Source organism: Ictidomys tridecemlineatus, chromosome 12, assembly GCF_052094955.1.
Source record: "Ictidomys tridecemlineatus isolate mIctTri1 chromosome 12, mIctTri1.hap1, whole genome shotgun sequence".
Classification (NCBI taxonomy): Eukaryota; Metazoa; Chordata; class Mammalia; order Rodentia; family Sciuridae; genus Ictidomys; species Ictidomys tridecemlineatus.
In genome coordinates this window covers 1,581,378-1,603,065 of record NC_135488.1, presented here as the reverse complement: position 1 = coordinate 1,603,065, position 21,688 = coordinate 1,581,378, and the positions used below count along the sequence as shown (strand labels likewise).

The following is a 21,688-nucleotide window of genomic DNA, read 5'->3' as shown; positions in this document are numbered from 1 at the left end:
TATGGTGTGAATGTATGCTCCCCAAAATTAGAGGCTAGGGGTACAGGTCAGTTGGCAGTGTGCTTGCCTCGAACACACAAGGCCCTGGGTTCCATCCCCAGCACACGCATGCACACACACACACACACACACACAAACCCACAAACAGCGGCTAGGGATGTGGCTCAAGCGGTAGCGCGCTCGCCTGGCACGTGTGCGGCCCGGGTTTGATCCTCAGCACCACATACAAAGATGTTGTGTCCGCCAATAACTAAAAAATAAATATTAAAATTCTCTCATTCTCTCTTTAAAAAACAAACAAACAAAAAAAACCCCACAAACAAAAACAAAAAATTCATGTTGCCAGTGTGACAGGAGTTAAGAGATGTGGCCTTTCTGAGGATAAGAACCTCAGGCTCCTCCCTGATGAGTATGAATAGGGGGCCTGTCTTTCCTGTCTGGGCAGGCATAGCATTCTGGACCTCCATTCTGGACCACCGAGCTGCCCGGCCTCCATCCTGTAACCCTGGCCTACAGCCCGGGAGAAACGCCCTGTTCCCTGGGGATCATGGGGCATCTGTTACAGAGACACAAATTAAACAAGTTGGAGGGGACTGGAGTACAACATGTTTTCTGCAAGCAAAAAGACCAAAAACACTCAAGTGTTTTTGGGGCTGGGTGTGGCTTAGCGGTACAGGCCTGGCCTAGCACTTGTGAGGTGCTGGGTTTGACCCTCAGCACTACATAAAAGTAAATAAATAGAGGTCTTGTGTCCAACCAGAACTAACAAAAATAAAAAGAACAAAAAAGGGAAAGCGGCGGCTTGGCAGAGAAAAACCACTTCAAAATCAAGTCACCACTCCAACGGAATGAGAGTCACAGGCCACGAGCTTCAAGAAAATACTTGCAAAAGACCTACCCGAAAAAGTGCTGCATCCAGAACACACAGGGACTCCTGAGACTCAGCACGAGCCACAGCCTGAGTGAAAGGGGCCTGGAGGGGATGGGTGGGCTCAGGGGTCAGCCAGGTGCGCCCGCCTAGCATGTGTGAGGTAGTGGGGTCCACCCTCAGCACCACATGAAGAAATAAAGATACTGTGTCCCTCTACAGCTAAAAATAAAGGGGGGAGGCGAAGACCAGTGGACCACTTCAGTAAGAAGACACGCAGAGGGCAGTGAGTGCGTGAAAGCTGATCAGCACTGTGCTCTTAAGGGGCCACCAACTCAAACCAGGGGCTGCCATCCAGGACTGCCGAGAGTGTGGGCAAGGTGAGCCGCTCACTGGCTAGCTCTGGATCTGAGGAAATGCTGATGGTGATGTCCCACAGCGTCCACACTTGGGACAGCCAGCTCAGTGCAGGCGCAGGCAGGGCAGGCAAAGAGCCCTCCACATAGCTCCGCTGCAGAGCTTCATGGTTCCTGCTGCTTAACATACACCTAATGCAACAAAGAAAGCAAAAGTGCCACCCATCACATTTCATGGACTGTTAGAGTCTGTAAACAAGTCAGGATGGCCCCTGGTATTTTGCACGTGGGTAGCATGCACCAGGCCCTGGGTTCCACCCTCAGCACCACATAAAAATAATAAAAATAAAAGTATTGTGTCCATCTACAATTAAAAAATATTTAAAAAAAAACAGAATGCCCTCTACCTATCAAAGCTCTTACAGGAATTACAGTTAAATAACCAGAAACTAAATTACTGAAAACAGCTCACTGGTAACAAAGGCCCAGCACAGTGACAGTCACAAACCAGACTGACTGTATTTTCTGGATTTTGTACGAGGATTCAACTCAAGGACACTGGACCACAGAGCCACATCCCCTGCCGTGTTTTATATTTTATTTAGATACAGGGTCTCATGGAGTTGCTTAGATGCCAGGATGCTGTGCAGGCGGGCTGTAACCTCGTGATCTTCCTGTCTCGGCCTCCTGAGCGCTAGGCATGCACCACCACACCCAGCCTGACGGAGGCAGTTACAAATAGAATGAATAGGAGTCTAAGAAAAGATGGAGGGCTGGGGCTGGGCTCGTGGTACAGTGCTTGCCTCATGTGTGAGAGGCACTGGGTTTGCTCCTCAGCACCACATATAAATAAATAAATAAATAAATAAATAAATAAATAAATAAATAAATAGTGTCCATTCACAACTAAAAGATATTTTTAAAAAAGAAAACATGGAATTTTATGGCTTTTCACATTTAGGACAGATGAAAGCTCAGAGAGGTGACATCAAAAACATTTAAAACCTCAAAATCAAAATCCTTTTAAGAGAATTGGATAAATTCTTCCTTGTAACAAGGTTAAAAGAAATTTAAAAATATAGTTAAAAGATTAATTATGGGGTTGGGGCCTAGCATGAGTGAGGCACTGGGTCCCAGAGCAGGGCAAGGCCCAAGGAGGCTCCCAAGCTCAGGGAGGACACCAAGTGCACTCACCCCTGGGAAAGTGAGTCCCGGGTCCCAAGGAAATCCATAAACCAAGTGAGGACAGTGGCCAAAAAAACACACACCCCATCAAGAGTTGACAAGCACTGGGCTGAGTGATAGACACCTGAGGACCATCACACTGCTCCCTGTACTCCTGTGCATGCTCACAATGCACCAGAGAGGAACTGAAACCTCAGGACCATTGTTCTAGCAGCACAGAAGGGCTTGTTGGCACAGCGGGGGAGCCCACCCTCCTGCCACCCAGCTGCTCTCCTCAGAGGGGCCTGTGCAAGCCTCTGGTCTGCGTGCCTCTCCAGACTTCCACCCAAGCCCTTTACCACACATGCACACATACTCGTCCCCATCCAGGTACTAGGCTCTGCCACCTGACTGGTCCCCAACCGCACCACCACCTTTTTCCTCTGCTGAGTCCACTGATCCGCTCCTCTGAGGAAAAAGGAAATGCTGGCCACGTCCCTGCCAACAGCTTTCCACTGCTGGCTTTAATCATCTTAACTTTATTAATTGGGTAAAAATTCCTGATGCTTATGAATCTGTAAAATTACAAAATTGAAGCAGAAATAAAATTAAACATAAAAAAATAAAAAATTTTACATTAATGACATAAGCTTCTCCTGATACTTTGCTAACATTAAAATACCACTTTAAGCAAAAGACCAGGTGAGGGTCAGGTGTATCCCAGACAGAGCCTAAAACAAGTCTCTCCATCTTATGGTCAAGGGCCAGGGAGGAAGGGGAGGACCGGGAGTGGAGGCAAGTGTCTTCAAAGCTCCCTCCTCACCCACAAGGAGGTCCTAGCAGAGGAATCTGAGAAGTCTGCTGCCAAACCCCACCCCCACCCCATCCCTCAAGAGGAACCCTCCAAAAGGACACATCTGAGCTAGGAATGCAGAACTAAATAGGAGCATTCAGGGTGGCCTGAATCCTTCACAGAGACTCTTTTTAAGGACTGCAACGCATCCATGTGTAGTGGCACAAACCTGTAATCCCAGGGACTCAGAGGCTGAGGCAGGAGAATCACAAGTTCTAGGTCAGCCTCCCAATTCAAAGTGACTCTATCTCAAAATAAAAAACAAAAAAGGGCTGAGTATGGAGCTCAGAGGGACAGGACCCCTGAGTTCAATCCCCAGGATCCAAGAAACAAGGAAGACTGCCACACCCTGCTGTGCCCCAGGACTTGAGTGGCAGCCTGTTTCCCAAGGTCTGCCAGGTAAGGCCTTGTCACAGCACTTGGCAAGGCCTAAGAGGTCACATACAGGTTCTCAGCCACAAGCGGGACTCCTCCTTGAACAATCAGCCTCTAGATAATCAACACAAACAACCAAGTAAGTTACAATTCTAAGATCCATGACTTAGATGACTTGATCATTCCAACTGGTCAACAAGTTAACAAGTGATCTCGAGCAAAATGTTATTTGTCTTCCATTTTCTAAAATCAAAAACAATGACATAAAAACCTGATAGACATATCTATAAAAAACTCTTCCGCCTCTTCTCTTCACATCACAATATGCTTTGTGTGGTGTGTGCGTATACTGATACACACATATGAGAAAGTGCTGAGGGCAAAACATGGAAAGTGACCATCAACTGCTGCTGCAGAAATAAAAGTACAGTCTTGGTATTAATATGGAATCTGGCGGTCCTCTGAAAACTGTTAAGCCAGGCAAGGAGAAATTGGTAAAGTAAATTACACAACTTTCTGCTACTCAGAATACTAAAAGACACGTGGCTCAACAGCGGCATTTATCAGAATAACTTGTACTGCTTCACTGAGGTCCTTCAGCGCAGCCGACTCTTCCCTCAGAATGTGGCATGTGGCAATGAAGAGCAGGGTGACTCCTGGGTGGCGTGGGTGCCACTACCTGGACTGGTGCACAGCAGTTTTCCCACCTTTGCTTTTACACGTCAGACGCCAATGTCAATGTGGTGACAAAGGCAAAAAGTATCTCAGTTCAACCCCATGGATGGCCCTGAAGGGTCTGGGGGCTCTCAGTTGCCCAAGGATCACATGCTAGAAATCACTTGCTCCAGGTAAAACACATGCCTAGTGAGGGTGACCATAGAGGTGGGAGCCACGATCAAGAGGTGTGTTCAAGACGGCACTCCGCTGGCAAACGCAGGAACAAGGCACAGACAAGGCTCAGTGCTGCTGCGGAGCCTACAAGCCAGCAGCACAGCTCAAGGGGGAATAAGGAATGGCAGAATTCCTTCATTAAATGACTCTGCCCCAGTGTGCTAACGTGGAGGGTGTTACCAGGAAGAAAGCACCTCAGCTGAATGCTGGCGCCAGCAGATGTATTTTCCCATAAACAGCACTGCCTCTGCAGCTAGAGACATGTTCCTGGGCGAGACTGACAAGATGCCTGATTACCTGTCAAGGTAGGTCACTTAAGAAGTTTATAAGAGCTAGTGAGAGGAGATGGCGCCTTACCGAGCTGGTTCTTCATCCCCATGAGCACAGAGTTCATGTGAGCTTTGGATGCATACAGCTTGCTCACGGCCTTCCTGGACCTGACCATCTCCTTGGCCAGGACCACACACACGTCTTTCTGGCCCTTCTTGGCAGCATCTTTCACCGATCGCTTCACTTTTTCCTCTTCTCTTTGGATATCTAAATTTAAAACATGACACCAACATGACATCAAGGGCAAATCAGACTAGTCAGCACTCAAAATCTGTTTTAATTGTGATCTAAATATGTCTACCAAAAATGAAAACATATGAAAGGATACAAATGAAGTTAAAATAATTATTATTGGAGGCATTCATTACTTGTACAAACAGCATTAATATAAAGAGTAACAAGAAAGCATAATCCTTTTATAATTGACAAAATTTCAGAACATTCAATAAATTTTTGTAGTTGTAGATGGACAGAATGCCTTTATTTATTTTTATGTGGTGCTAAGGAACACATGCTAGGCAAGCACTCTGCCACTGAGTCATAGCCCCCACCGAGGCCAGTCTAGTGTGCCATAGGTGCTGTACTAGCAGCCTGAAAAACACTGCAGAGCTTGCTCCAATACAGCCGGCCCTCACAACCAGTGCTGCAGCCTCCTACAGCCGAGAGTGCTCCACAGACACCTGCAGTACAGGGAGGCCCAGCCCTGAGGAGTGCTCACCAGCACCGACCAGGAGTGACAGGTCTGCGCTGTGTGCTGTAGGATCAGTAGGATATCTTTTAAAGCTGTTTTTGTACATAGCATTAGCACAGAAGGGCCAACTTCATATTTGGGGGAGGACTACAGAAGAATGAATAGTTAGAGGGGAGAGAGAAAAGAGAGCAGCCCCTATTCTGGGCTCTATTCAGTGAAGCTTCAGAAAGACTCTGAGGAAATGCAAGTTGTCTTGTACACTGTTCTGGGTAGAAAGGAAGAAGGGAGGTGCGAAGGCCTACACCCCCACCTCACTCAGACCATGTCCTGCAGCCTGGGGCGAACCCCCCTTCACTCTGACTTCCTGGGATTGGTGGTCACACAGAGAAACAGGGCAACAAACAGGAATCTTGGGGTGGAGCCCCAGCACACTGGCCGCCACTGAGAACTGCACCTCTGCAGCCATCCAAGCTGCTCAGCTTGGCTGCAGTGCTTCCAAAGCACAAGCTCCCAATGTCACTCTTCCCGATGAGTCCCGGTTTCTCCAGCACTGTCTGTGTAAACATTGTCCTTTCCCCACTAAATGGCATCAGCACTTTGTGGAAAACCTCAACTGATATCAGACTCGCGGTCTTACTTCTGGGCTCTCCACTCTATTCCATTTGTCTATTTCTGTCTTTAGGCAGTACTACAGGATTTTCTCTGTAGCTTTCTAATGAGTTTTGAAATCAAGAAATGATTCTTCCAATTTTATTCTTCCTGGTTTTTGGAGAGGTTTTGTTTGTTATTCGGGGTCTCTTAAGATTCCAGATGAATTTTAAGATAGATTTTTTCTATTTCTACAAACAAAAAGTCACAGGGATTTTCACAAGGACCGCACTAACTCAGGGAGTACTGACATCTTTGCATTGTCTTCCAACACACATTTCCATTTATTTATGTGAACACTGTCCACAAAGTTTTGTGATTTTCACTATACAAGTCTTTCACCTTCTTGGTTAAGTACTTCCTAAGTTTATTCTTTGTCTTATGACTTTAAATGGAATTTTTAAAAATCTCTTTTTCAGAATGTTCACTGTTAGCACAGAGAAAAGCAATTGTGTTGACTTTACATCCTGCTATTTTTCCATATTAGTTCTAACAGATTTCTGTGGCATCTTTAGGGTTTTACACATATATGGTCATATCATCTGCAGGACCATCTCCCTTCTTCTTTTCCAGCTGGATGCCTTTCATTGTTTCTTGCCGGGCTGCTCTGGCTAGCATCCAGCCCCCCTCAGCTGGCAAAGGCAGGTCTCCCTGAAGAGTTTCTGACTTTAGAGGAAATACTTCCAGTGCCTATGGTCTTTGCATACACGACTCTGAAGTACACTTAGGTCATTTCTTTCTACTCCTACATTGAATGCTTTTGTCCTGCAAGAGTGTTAAGATCTTGCCAAACACTTGTGCATCAACAGAGAGGGCCTGGGCCCGCCTAGGCAAGTGCTCTGCTACCTCTCCCTTTTTTCCCTCCTTGTGGCCCAGCATGCTGGTCCATGTTTGTATGCTCAATCATTCTAAGATAAATCTTACTGGCCATGGTGTGTGATCCTTTTAGTAATATGTTGCTGGATTTGCTTTGCCAGTATGTTGGTGCATTTCCACATCAACGATCACAAGGGCTACACCTTGGAATAGTTTTCTTGAGTGTCTTTGCCTGGCTTTGAGTCAAAACAATGCGGAATATAGATTAAGTTCTCTGCACTTTTTTTTTTTTTTTTGGGGGGGGGAGGAGGTCGGAGTTCAAGGACCGGTATTAACTTTCTTTAAATGTTTGGTAGAATTCACCTGTGAGGCCACCAGGTCCAGGGTATGGGTTTTTTTCCAGGCGGCAGGTACCTGGGATTGGACCAGGGGCACTTGACCACTAAGCCACATCCCCAGTCCTATATTGTATTTTACTTAGAGACAGGGTCTCACTGAGTTGCTTAGCCCCTCACTTTTGCTGAGGCTGGCTTTGAACTCATGATCCTCCTGCCTCAGCCTCCTGGGTCGCTGGGATCAAAGGCATGTATCACCTCCCCGGCTTGTTTTTTTTTGTTTTTTGTAAGAGAGTTTTTGATTATTGATTCAGTCTCCTTACTAGTCACAGGTCTACAAAGATTCTTTTCTTCATATTTCCATCTTGGTGGGTTTGTTGTTTCTAGGAATTTGTCCATTTTATCTAGGATGCCCAATTTGTTGATGTACAATTGCACAAAATACTCTCCTAAAATTTTAAATTTCTACAGAATTACTGGTAGTGTCTCCATCTTTATTTGACTATTTTGTAATGTGAATTTTCTCTCTCCTCTGAATCAAGCTAAAGGTTTGTCAAATTTTGTTGCTCTCTGCCAAGAATAACTTTTGGTTTGATTTCCTACATGGCTTTGTTTAATCTCTACTCTTGTATTTACCGTTGTCTTTATTCTGCTAGACTTGGGATGAGTTTGTTCTTCTAGTTCTTTAAGATGTGAAGTTACGTTGAAGATTTGTGGCCTTTCTTCATTTTAATGTGAGCATATACAACTAAAAGTCCCCTTCTGATCTTGGTTTGTGCTGCATACCCTACGTTTTCTTATGTTGTACTTTGATTTTTACTCTTTTCTAAGTATCTTCTGGCTTCCAAAGTGAAGAGTTCTTTCACAAGTTGAGAAGAAGTGTGTTGTTTTATTTCCATTCGTGAATTTTCCAGTGTCCCTTTAGTTATGGATTTTTAACTTCATTTGGTTATAAGACTTGATTTTGTGGCATAACACATGGTCCATCATGGAGACTTCTCACATGTGCTTGATAATCATCGCCTATTCTGCTCTTGCACATATGTCTACTAGACCCAGCTGGTTTCTCTCCTTGCTTAACCACTTTAGAGAATGGAGTATTGAAGTCTTGAGCTATTACTATAGAATTTTTCTCCTTTTGATTCTATTTTTGCTTTATATATTTTAACAGCCTGTTATTCGGTGGATAAAAGTATATAAATGTTATATATTTTCCTTTACAGAATGAATGCACCTCACATGACTCTATAGCTATACAATTAAGAAATACATGACTTTGTCTAATGTTCTACACAGTTGTCATTCAACTGAAGGTTGAGCATAAATTAAGTCTGGTGGAGGCTGAGTGAAATGACCACTGTAATAACATTACTGATTTCACAAAATAATTCATCTGGCTGAGTCACACGGCAGAACTAAACACCCTTAGTCCTATCACAACTGTGTGGCACCAGTAGGAGCCCCCAACCTACAGTCCCTTTCCTGAAACTGCACCAGGTTCTGAGTGGCACCCACACTGTGACCTCAGGAAGGAGGCTGGGTTCATGGTGGGGAGTCTTTTCAGAGACTAGATAAGAACTGGGCGAGAGTACGGCTTGCGCCCCAGGCCGGGAGCAGGGCTGGCACACAGGCTGGCAAGTGAGGCAGCACCAGCCCCTCTCAGGGCACAGTCTCCTGAGGTGCCCCTTGCAGTAGATATCTGCCCTGCCCACAGGGCGCACAAGGCAGATCTAAGTCAGGCCCAAAACTACTTGGGCTTTCTGCAGTTTTAGGACTGGTTTTCCTCCTCCTGACTTCACAGAGTCTCCAGGAGACTCCAACTTCTTGATGTCTGTTGTAACCAAGTCCCTTCACCAGCAGCCTGTGGCCTGGGATGTTTTTTGGACAGACAGCATAAGGAGCACCTGGCTCTGCAAAGAAACTTCAACCTTCTTGACCCCAATCAAACACAATGATGGCCAATCCAGTGCATTTGGAAACACGCTTCTGTTGTCTTTAGAGGTGGGATTTGTTAATCCCTTTTGCCCTCCTCTGTCTGTTTTGGCTTGGATGTGAGGTCTCCCCCGAAAGCTCACAGGGGAGACAACGTGAGCAAGTCTGGAGGAGAAATGATGGGTTAAAGCCTTAGCTTCACCAGTGAGCTGATCCTGATGGGACTAACTGAAGTGGGGTTGTGGCTATAGGTGGGAACTGGGGCATGGCTTTGGATACATTGAATCTGTGGAGAGTGGAGTCCATTTCCTGATCACCATCACATGAGCTGCTTTCCTCCGTTGCTGTCTCTGGTCATGATTTTCTGCCTCACCTTGAGCTCTGAGGAATCCTTCAGTCACAGCAGCAGAAAGCTGCCTCAACAGTGATCTTTTCTGACAGGAAGCCTGCGTTGTCTAGTATCCCTCCCCGCAATCTGTGTCTCTGGCTCTGAAGGGAGTGAGTCTCTTGTAGGCAGCATGTAGTTAGATCATGAAGACTGAAGAGTTTGACTCATTTAAAGTAACTACTGGGGCTGGAGGTGTGGCTCAGCAGTGCAGCGCTTCCAACTATGCATGAGGCCATGGGTTCAATCCTCAGCAAGACGGAAAAAAACAGTAACTACTAAAAAGGGAGTTTTTCCTGCATTTTACCACTTGTTTTCTGTATGCATTATAGCTTTTTTGTCCCTCATATCTGATTTCTTTTAACTGTTTTTTTTTTTTTTTTTTTTTTTGCAGACAGACACGATACCTTTATTTTATTTGTTAATGTGGTGCCAGGATCTAACCCAGGGCCTCACATGTGCATGGCAAGTGCCCTGCCAGTAAGCCACACCCTAGCCCTGACACTATCTTCTGTGTGCTCACTGGATTTTTTGGTAGTAAAACGACTTGATTCCTCTCTCATCTCCTTCGTGCATACACTGCAGTTACTTTCTTAAACCAATCATCTCCTCCAACTTACAAGCTGGCTGGTTAATAAACTGCTATTGATGACAAGTAACTGGAGAGGCGGGTTCTCCTGCCATGGAGGTGAGGAGCACCAGGCCAAGCTGTGGAAGAGGCGCTTGAGACACCAAGGACTCACAGGTCTCCAGAGGTGACACAGACACCTGTTTGTTAGATATTTCTGCATGTGCTTAAACAGGCCATTTTTTATTTTATTACTTAGAATTTATTTATATTTATTTACATATTTTTGCCATTTCCAGAATGCCCCATTCCTTATATAAAAGTTTGTATTTGGTGCGATTTTCTGTCAACCTTTAACATTTCTTATACTGACAAGAAATTATAACTTCATCTTTTGAATACCCTTTCCACGGAAGTCTAGGATAATTTTTCTCCCCACCATGTTGTGACTTACAATGCTGCTGAAAGGACTTTCAGTTCCTGTCTCCTAGGGTGACTTATTTTGGGGTGCTGGGCTGGACCCAAGGGCCTCTCATGCTCCAGGCCAGCGTGGCCCACCGAGCACACCCAGGCGGCTTCCTGCATTCTCTGCCTCCTGTTTGGTGATTCAATCCCGCTACACATGGTACGGCCTTCTCCACAGACACAGGCTATGGAAGAGCTTCTTGGCTTGATGGTGGGCAGTCTCCACTGGAGAGCTTTGTCCACCACTTCATCGGACTCCTCCACGACTCTTCTCCCAAGACTCAGATCATGCACATAGAGCCCTGGTGTTGTCCCGGTGGGTGTAGCACTTCTGGTGGGTTTGCTGCTTGTGCTCTCTGTACTGGATTTGGAGAGAGCCTGTGTTCTGTCTTCAGTCTCACCGACAGTCTCTCTTCTCCTTCTCTGCTATTGTGAAGCCCATTCAGTGAAGGTCTCACATTTTCCACATATTCCAGTTATCTCACTACATTCATATTTTCCTTCAGTTCCTCACCACACTGGTTGCTGATCTATCCACTCATTTTTCCCTGATTTTATCTCTCTGGCCTAACTTTCCTGCTGATTCTGGGTCACTCTTCCTCACAGTGTCTGGCATTGGGTGCTGTGAACAGTTCACTGCTGGCCTCTGATCCTGAAAATCTCCCTCTGAAGAGCACCAGGGTTTGGCTGGCAGCTATATCACTTGCAGATCAGCTTCAAGACCTGTTTTTACACTTTTTTCTTGAAGATGAACCCCTCTGGGGTCTCCACTAGTGTGCCAGATATAAACACAGTCTCTCTACCGTCTCAGAATGCACCCCTTTGTTAACTGGCCACGCACAGTCCAACCTACACTACCCAGCCTGCTCTCCTGTCACTGAGCTCTTGGCCAGCCTGCTGGGTCTCACTCAAGTGAGCACAGAGTAATGTGCAGCAAAGAGGCTGACAGCGGGGTTCCTCCTGCTCTGGGCCCTGCCCTCCTCTGACCCTCTGCACTACAATCCCCGGCCTCCCTGTGTGCTGAGGCCCCATCTCTTCTCAGAACTCTACCTGCATGCTACAACCCAGAAGGCTGGACCCTATCAGCGCCTCCTCTCTCTCCCCGGGCCCTTGATCACAATGCAGCTGTTCCATAAGTTTTGTCCAGTTTTTCCTGGCTTGCTCTTATCTAAGAGAGGGGCACAAGCCCAAGTTCAAAACTGTATCACATCCAGGAAAAGTCTTTGTCTCCATTTTTTTAAAAATTTTAAATAGTGATACCAGGGTACCTCTGGGGAATTAATTCTCCCATTCTACTAGTGTAAAAATTGTAAGCATTAATCATCCCTTTGCATATCACCTTAATTTCAATTAATTTCAATTGTACTCAAAAAAAAGTTAAAATTGTAATGTCCTCAATTTAAAGTCATGCTAAGGTATACAGAGCATCAATAACAGAATTGCATTCCTTACTTATGCACAATGTATTCAATTTGAACTCTATAAAACACATCAAGGTTTCTTTTATAGTTTTTTTAAAAAGCTTTATTGGTCAATTATAATTAAAGGTAATAGTGGGATTCACTGTTACACATTTATACATACACATGATAACATCATCATCTAGTCAGTTTTCCTCCTGTACCCCCCTTCTTCCCCTCCCTCTCCGGGTCTCCTTCCTCTATTCTACTGCGCTCCTCTGTATTTTCTGGAGACCCCACCCCCTCTTCTCAAGCTTTTCTTCTCTTTTCCCTCTCCAGCTTCCCCATGAAAACCCCCAGCATTTGACTTCCTGAGCACGGTTTATTAGGACTCCCTGGTGTACACGTGTCCATTTCTTGGAGTCCTCTGCTGCTGACCACCTCGGCTGGTTCTGTAGTTCACCGACTATGCCCTGTGCTGCTATAAACATGGGCATGCCTGTGTCACTCTAGTGTGAGGACTTACTTAATTCTTTAGGATAAATAACGAGGAAGGACACAGCTAGATCATATGGTGATTCCACGCCTAGTCTTTTTGAGGACCCTCCATACTGGTTTTCAGAGTGGTGCACTAATCCACAGTCCCACCAGTGGTATGAAAGGGTTCACTTCCCCACACCTTTCCAACATTTATTATTGTCTGTATTCTTGATGGCTGCTAATTAGATTTTTTATACTGACCACAAAATTAACAAAATAATCTGGATATCTGTACTTAATTAGTATGGAAATAAACTGTCTTACACACATGTAGTTTATTTTTATGAGCTGAAGCAAAACTATGCAGAGAGGGTATAAACAGAAAATATAAAAAGAATTTACCTCTTATTTGCCTGTCAACAACTCTCATTTCCTTTCTTATCTTCAATGACCACTCATTAACCTGGAAGAAATTTTAGATAAGGAACTGTTAAGAAAGTCAACACTCAGTGCAACTTACTTTAAAGTATGTCGTATTAATTTCACTTATTCTGGCCACAAAAATAAAGTCATTTTCCAAAAAAAAAAAAAAAAAGAAAAAGAAAGAAAGAAAAACCTTGAGGGCCAAATCCCCGCGCCTCACTTTTTATCCACAGTGCACAGAAGTTCCAAGCTGCCAAAGGTTCTGAGCTGAAGGCAAAGTACTTTATATCAACCTCAGAGGGGTATGGTACCCTGCAGGCACAACAGGCGGTCAAGAGGGGAACAGCAAAGACAGTTTTAGAGGCTTAAGACTTGTCATCTTTTACCTGTTAACTGTTTCAAAAACTACTCAGCCTGTGTCATGAGAATTCGGCCTGGCCCTACCCTTCTCCTCTTTAACAATGCCTTCCTGCTTTACAAAGGACACTCCCATAACTCACCCTATTACCCCGGAACACTTCCCTGTCAGGAAAAAACCTGGGTCAGTGAGACCCACTAAACACAGGGTCCACCGGAAATAATGGAGGGAGAAAGTTTTGAGAAAGTAAAAAATAACTAATGATTTCCGAATTCTTATGCAAGTGAACTGTTTTCCAGTTCTCCACTTTTTAAAAACATTAAAGGAAAACCTAAGTTGTCAGCTGATTAACTGTTGAAAGTTAAGTTTTATATCATCACAGGGTGCTTTCTGGCACCTGACTCAGAAGAAGCAAAGAACTGAGTGACAATACAGTAACAAAACTCTCACCTTATGTTAAAGAGGCTTAGCCTAAAAAAAAAAAAAAAAACAAGCGGGGGTGGGGGGGGTGGGCAGAGAACACCTATACACCTATAATCCCCTCCATTCAGGAGTTCTGAAGTGGGAGGATCCTGAGTTCAAAGCCAGCCCTGTAACAGGCGTCTGGTTTTTTTTTTTTTCTTTTTTTTTTTTTAAATTCCTGCTGTTGTTTTTGTGTGTGTGTGGGGGCAAATCAATGGAAGGGGGAAAAGTGATTAAACTCAGAGGCACTTGACCACTGAACCATATCATGTTTAATTATTTATTTAACAAATTGTGTAAAACATTTATTACATAACAATGACTGCACTCAAAGGAATATTTAAGCACTTAAAACTGTATTATGGTCCTACAATTTTTTAAAATATGTATCGTTTTAGTTGTAGGTGGACACAATACCTTTATTTATCTTTATGTGGTGCTGATGATTGAACCCAGCCAATGCCTCACACATGCCATATGAGCACTCTACCACTCAGCCCCAGCCCTCGTTTATTTATTTATTTATGTGTGTGTGTGTGTGTGTGTGTTGGGGATCAAACCCAGGGCCTTGTACATGCAAGGCAAGCACTCTACTGAGATGTATCCCCAGCCTGCTCTACAATTTTTAAAAATGTTAACGGGGTTAGGTTTATGTACTTTTAAAGTAAAACCCATTACACAATTGACCACTTGAAAGCGTACAATTCAGTGGCATTCAGTGCGTTTATAAGGATACACAACCACCAACTGTCTCTAGGCAGATCCGTTGTGATACCTCAGAAGAACTCACTACACCTTGATCTACTCCTCTGCCCGCTCCCCAATTCCCTGGCAACCACTAATTTGCTGTCTGCAGAATGTTTCATACAAAAGAACTTGTACAGGGCTTGACTTCTGGCTTCTGGTTCCTGGCTTCTCCACTTAGCATGTCCCACGGTCTGTCCCTGGTGCAGCATGCATGAGTACTCCTGTCCTTGTTATGGCTCAATATTCTTCCGTTATGTGTATTATTCTTGCACTCATCTGTTTCCACTTTTTGGCTACTATGATTAGTGCCACTATGAATATTTATGTTCCACTATTTGCCTGAGAACCTGTTTCAATTCTTTCATGTATACATCTAGCAGCTCAATTGCTGGGTCAGATGATAATTCTATATTTATATAGATAATGCTGTATATCTGAGGATGTGTCAAACTTTTTCCCAATGGCTTCACCATTTTACACGTTCATCACCAATGTGCCATGTGTATCTCCACACCTCACCTCTATTCTCTGCTTTCCAGATCTGTTTACTACAGGTAATCTGCTGGGTGTGTGGTAGCTGGATTGTCTTTTGTTATCAAGTCATATGAGTTCTTTATGTATTGATAGTACATCCTTATTAGACACGTGATGATGCAAATATCTTCATTCTATAGGCTCTTTTCATTGATAATGTCCTTTCATGTATAAAAGCCTTTAATTTTGATAAAGTCCAATTTATTTAAAGAACACATTTTCTGAACTTATTCTTCTTTTGTTTGTTTTTGCTACTGAAGATTAAACCCAAGGGCCACATCCTCAGTCCTTTTGTTTGTTATTGTGAGACCAAGTCTCCTTAAGTTGCTGAGAGTACAGGCATGTGCCACACACTCAGCCGATGATTATTATTTTTTTAAAATATAGCTCCTAGAGTTCTGGTCAACTGGAAGGCCTAGAGTGGGGATATTTCAATAGCAAGAAACATTATGAGTACCCCAATTCTGGTTTCTAAATAGCATTGCCACTAATTAAGAGACCCATGCTCTTCGGAGAAGTGGCCAATTGTTGGCTTCCAACACTGAAATAACTCTACTGACCAAATTTACCAATATTTCAGCCTCAAACAGAATGGTCAGAAATGACTGTGACTAAATATATAAAAATCCATGAGTCAAAATGGTGCTTTCAATGAAGGGTGGGCAGAGAAGTATCTGACATCACTGTAGGTTGATGATTAAAGGAAAACAACTAAGCACTCATCCTGCCTTTCCATAGAAACTCCATGTCTGATCACCAAACAGCTCTAGCCAATGAGGAACAGATATTTACAGGACACTGAAGTCAACAAATGAGAAAAAAACAGAAAAACTGCCATTCAGAAAACCTTAAACAAGTAGATTCAAGAAAGGGACACCAACAGATGCTCAAGTGTTGAAGAGGAAGGTTAACAAGGAATGGCACATTCATATGACGCCAAACTATGGCTCTCAGATTATATTTTCTAGCTGTGTTAAAAGGCAAATTACTTAGATGAATTAAAATTTAGTTGCATTTACTGGAGCAAAGCAAAACAGACCCCAGTGTGACTCGGGCAGCTTCCAGAACCAGAGCAAGTTCTGAGAACTCTGACCAGCAGGTGATCATATGACACTTATGGGGAAATGGAGGAGTCACAAAACACTTCAAGGAGCCACCGGGTAGCTGACCATTCATCTGTTCACAGTTTACACAGTTGGTTGGCTCCAGGCCTCCTACAACCAACCAACACTCAGTTCCTATGATTAAACCACACAGGTATGGGCTGTGGTCCAGGGCAGGTGCTCGACCCAAACTGAGCTTCCTGGCTCCTCCACTACTTTCACACACACCCCACCCCCCCTCAGATCTGCTCTCCGAATGCTCCCTCTATTGCACCTCGGGCACTGCTTTTCAGTTAAACAGAAACCTAAGAGTCATCTCAGCTCACACGCAGGAGATCAGCAAACTGAGTAGCTGAAATGTTTCTAAAACTCACCCTCTGCATTCCCAATCTTAGTTAAGACCCATACCATCTCTTACCTGGACCCCTACCTGGCCTCTCTACCTGTTCCTCTTCCCTCAGATATACACTCCCAGTCACTGCTCTGGAAGCTCCTCTCCTCAGCAGGCAGGGCACACGGGCACTGGTTCAGCTGCCCACTACCTACCTCTAATCTTACATCTAACTACTATCACAACCCCTCATGCACCACTCAGACAGCACTTCATCACCCACCCTTCAGAATGTTTTCCTGGCTCCTCTAATTTATGTTCCATGCTAACACCTTATACCTAAAGTTCACTCCCATTGGAACGCCTCCTCTAGCCTAACTCATACCCCAGCTGGCTAATACCTCTCGTGACAAGACTTGGTGGCTTCCTTCTAAACTTTTAGAGATAATCATACCCTCCACTGTGATGTCTCAGACCTTGTACACATATATACTGCTGCTCTTACCTATCCAGTATTTGCTCAAGGTCAGTTCCCCCCAGTAATTTTGTATTCATTGAGATCAGCATCTAATGTCTTAAGTTTTATAAACCTAGTACCAACCCAACATACCCTTATACCTCAATACAAATATGTAATACATTATACCTCAAGTATGTGTTGTATGCACTAAGTGAAGTTTGAGCTTTTCTTCATCTCCTCACAGTGTTTCCATTTTCTGAGAGTATCCCAGGACCACAGTCATGACTCAGTCTATGGAAATCAGTCAGCTGGAATTTGAAAAGCTGAACCCTCCTATCCAAAGGCCGGATGAGTGAAGTCATCAAGACCTGGGGAAGGCATTTCATAAATCCATGCCAATTCAAGAGTGTCCAGCTGAGATTAGAACATGTACTCAATTTTGTCTCTTTCTAACCCCTCTTCCCTCTGTGAGAATATGCTTATTTTTCTTTTTCTTGGTGGGGGAGGGGGGTAATTGGGGGTTGAACCCAGGGGCATTTCACCAGTGAGCTACATCTCCAGCCCTTTTTATATTTATTATTTTGAAACAGTCACACTAAAATGCTGAGGCTGGCTTTGAACTTGCAATCCTCCTGCCTCAGCCTCCCAAGTCATTGGGATAACAAGCGTGTGTTACCAGGCCCAGCTATATTATTTTTGAAATGCCCCTTATTTAGCATCTTTTATGAAGTAAAACATTCTCTCCCTCCCTCTTAGCCAAACAAGCATTACTTGTCTTCTAATTCACATATGGCTCCGATACTTTGTAAGCCAGTTGGTCTACAGAGACCATCCCATCTCTGTCCTACTGGCACTTTCTTGAATTACAAATTCAATGATAAATAACTATGGCAGGGGACAAAACACTCTCTGGTCACAAGTCAGACAGTATGAAAGCCTATTGCTCGCCAACAGCTGACTCTAAAGCTAGAAAACTTTCAACAAACCCCAGATTTAATTACAACTGAAAGGAAACCTTGGAGTACAAAGGAGGAACCTGAAGAAAATCTTGGATAACGACAGTACTGAGTCAGATCCTTTCTGATCACCCCAACCTAGGTGTGACCACTCTAACCTCTGAATTCCTTCCTATAACCATATGTGTGGTATCCACTCCAGACTTTTTTTTTTTTAGGTACCAGAATTGAACCCCATGGTACTTAACCACTGAGCCACATCTCCAGTGCCTTTTATCTTTAATTTTGAGTCAGGGTCTTGCTAACTTGCTGAGGCTAACTTTGAACTCACTATCCTCCTGCTTCAGCCTCCGGAGTCATGGGGATTACAGGCGTGCACTACCACATCCGGCTCAAACTTGTTCTTTTTTTTTTTTTAATATTTATTTATTTATTTTTAGTTGTAGTTGGACACAATTTGTTTTTATGTGGTGCTGAGGATCAAACCCAGGGCCACTGAGCCACAATGCCAGCCCTCAAACTTGTTCTTGAAGGGACTATTACTGGCCAGATATTAGTGTCTCCGGCCTATTTCATCTTCACAACTCTCCTTTGGGAAGCAGCATGGACAGTATGACAGATAAACTTACTAGAAGATGCTTGGTGCAGTGCTTTGAGCTGGTAGTGCAGGGAGGGCGGATTCTTCACCTGTGCTACAGCCCTGCTACTCAAAACAGCCCTGAGGTCAGCATCACCTGGACGCTAGTTAGACCTGCTGAGTCAACCGTGAACTCTGATCCCTACTGACGAGCATCCATGCCAGGTTAAGAAGCACCATCTACAACCCCCAGACTTGTCCATGATGCAAAGGCCCTGAAATTCATATTGTCTTTGAGACAGGATCCTCACTGTGTTGCCCAGGCTGGCCTCCAACTTACCAGCTGGAGCGAACCCTTCGGCATCAGCTTCCTGAGTAGCTGGGACTCCTGAGTAGCCATCACCACACTGCGCTTCAAATTCTTTATTTTATAAATGATCTTACCTAGTCAATTTTGCTCCCTGGTCAAATAAAATCAGAGGAACATAAATGAAACCAAAGTGGAGCTGGGGTTGTGGCTCAGTGGGAGAGCGCTTGCCTAGCGTATGTGAGGCACTGGGTTCGACTCTCAGCACCACATACAAACAAATAAAATAAAAAGTTTCATCAACTAATAAAATATTTAAAGAAATAAAATAAATGAAACCAAAGTGTGTAAAACCACTTCACAAACTGGAAGACACAGTGCAGACACACGCTTTGTGCTGCGCTCATACTGGGATCTCGCTGCAGCGGTGTGTTTCGATGGCAGGGAGGGACCATCACCTGCAGAGTGTGGCCTCAGCTCGGCCATTCACGAACGAAGGTGCGAGCTGGGGAAACGGTCGCCCCGCTGCACGCAACTCGTCCGACCCCGGCTGTCACATGGCAGTTCTCGCGGCTGGGACCCGTGCCTGCGGCCGGGACCCGTGCCCGCGGCCTCCCAACGGGGAAGCTGAGCCACTCGGAACCGCAGGCCCGGGCGCGAAGTCGCCGCACCTGCCGGGGCTGCTTAGGTGACACTACTTCTCCAGGGCTGGGGTCTCCTGGTCACCGGGAAGGCTGGCGTCGTGCGGCGGTGCCTCGCAAACGGTGGCGCGGACACCAAGCAGCGGGGCCGCTCGCGGAGGGCGCCGCGGGATGGCCGTGGAGGGCAGCGCGACGCGTCGGGCGGCCCCGAGGGGCGGGCGGCCCCAAGCCCGCGTCCTCCGACCTCGCACCGCAGCGCAGGGCCGCCCGGCGGGCCTTCCGCGGGCCCCGCCGCCGCCCGAAGCTCCGGGCAGGCCGGGGGACGCCGACCCCCAGCCCGGCGGACGCCGACCCTCAACCCCGCGGCGAGCAATGCCCGCGGGGTTTTCGACCCCCACGCCCACGCGCGCACGCCCACTCGCCGGTCGCCGCCGCAGCACTCACCAGCTCTTTGGGCGGCTTTTCCTGGGTTTTTCCAAACAGCCCCATGGCGAACTGAACTCGTCTTGCCCCTTCCGGCTTTCCGTTCCCTGCGCCCAGGCAGGTCCCGGCAGCCGCCTGGGCGGGGCCGTCGAGAGGACAGGAATCCCGACGCCGGGGGAGGGCGCGACGGCGGTGGGGTGCGCACGCGCAGCACGCCCAAAGGCGGGGCGCGATGGCGCGAGTGGTGCGCACGGGTCGTACGCATAGGGGAGCGCTCGGCTGCGGCGGCGACAGCTGCGCACGCCCGGAGGAGGGCGGGGCGGGGCCGTCTAGAGACAGCAAGACTGACATCACTGCGCGCGTGCTCTGGAGATTGTGAAGTGTGGAGTGACCCTTGATGATGCCAACCTGCGTGTGCGCCGGAAGTCCGCTTCCCCTTTCAGATAAGGGTATTTACGACCGCTTCCCGGGGCCGGTGGCTTCCGGGGCAAGCGGGACCCCTTGTCTGGCGGGCCCCGCTCTCCCGCGCGGTAGCTAGCGCCAGGCACCCCAAGGGGACCGCTCGGCCCCCGTGGGCGCGCTCGGGGGGGCGGGGGTACCAGCGCGGTGCCGCTGCTGTCGCCGCCTCCTGGCGGTGGAGGGGCCGCACCCGCCTCACCTCTGCTCGGACCCGCGGAGTGGGAGGAGGACTGCCTGAGAGCTAGAGCCAAGGCCCCGCCGGCCAGCCGCCCCCCTGTCACCCTGCAGGCCAGGGAAGGACGCGGCTCGCGGACGCCCCAGGAGGAGGGGCGAAGGCTGGGACCTCGTCGGCAGCGCGGATCGTCCGGGCAGCCACCGTCAGTGCGGTTGCCCCAGGACTGGTTCTGCGGAGGTCAGCAGTACTCGAGGGGCAGTTTTTCCTTGGTGAGATGATGCTCCTGCCTAGGGAAGCCCTCTTTTCCCCCAGGAGGCGACTGCCGACACTTAAGAGGGCATCCGTCCTCTTAAGCATGCTGTCCCTTGGGGTGGTTTCAGTCCCTTGTCAAAGATTCTGACCAACCACGTCAGTAGTTCCTGGAGTCCACGGTAACTGAAGAAGAAGGTGGCTCAGAAGAGAGAGAAAAGGCAAATGGAGTTGGTTAGGTCAGTAACTGGACCCTCTACACTCTGGAGAGATTTGAGCAGTTTGTTAAAGTGCTGAACATAGACCTCTCCTGTAACCTAGCTATTCCACACCTGCTCTTTGCCCAACAGGAAAGAGTATGTGCCCTTAAAAAAGAGCTGTGCTAATGGCCCAAACTGGAAATGATCCACATGTCCCTCAATAGGTCAGTCAGTAAACCAATCGTGATAGATCCATGGAATGAAATATCTCCCAGGGATAAAAAAGCGCAAGTTTGATATATCCAACAGCATTATAATCCCATGAACATGCTAAGTGGAAGGTATCAGTGTAGAAAATACAAACGATATGACAGAAAGTATATGACCAGTGGTTGCTGGGGAATGGATGGGTCTGGGAGGGAAGGAAGGGTTACAAAGAGACATAGGAAATTTTGCAGGGGTTTGGATATTATCTTGATTGAGGTGATGATTTCACTGGTATCTACATTGTCAAGTTTGTCAAATTAGATGAACTTGTAATTACTCTTATGTCAATCATATGTCAATGTAAAGTTCTTTAAAACTTTCATTCTTACTTCCTTAGGAGAAAGGTCTCAAGACAATTCTAAGTGCGAATCCTTCAAAACTTTCCCCTAGAGAATGTATATCTGTATGTAATAGGAATTACATGATACATGTTGTTAAATACATATATATTGTTCTGCA

At 46.2% G+C, this 21,688-nt stretch overlaps 1 protein-coding gene and 1 long non-coding RNA gene across 2 annotated transcripts in view; one reads left to right on the top strand and one right to left on the bottom strand.

The window, feature by feature from the left end:
• The window catches only part of Chmp3 (charged multivesicular body protein 3), a 27,777-nt gene extending 7,719 nt beyond the window's left edge, over window positions 1–20,058 (bottom strand). Inside the window, exons 1-3 of the mRNA XM_078027928.1 lie at window positions 19,901–20,058; window positions 12,960–13,020; window positions 4,865–5,044 (exon numbers count right to left, since the gene is read on the bottom strand). Of these exons, the coding sequence (XP_077884054.1) occupies window positions 4,865–5,044; window positions 12,960–13,020; window positions 19,901–19,945 (286 nt within the window). The 5' untranslated portion in view covers window positions 19,946–20,058. The remainder of the gene's footprint in view (window positions 1–4,864; window positions 5,045–12,959; window positions 13,021–19,900) is intronic.
• Window positions 20,041–21,688, top strand: LOC144368976 (uncharacterized). The gene is made up of 2 exons (XR_013428387.1): window positions 20,041–20,328; window positions 20,627–21,688. It is a non-coding gene; the product is annotated as an uncharacterized LOC144368976 (long non-coding RNA).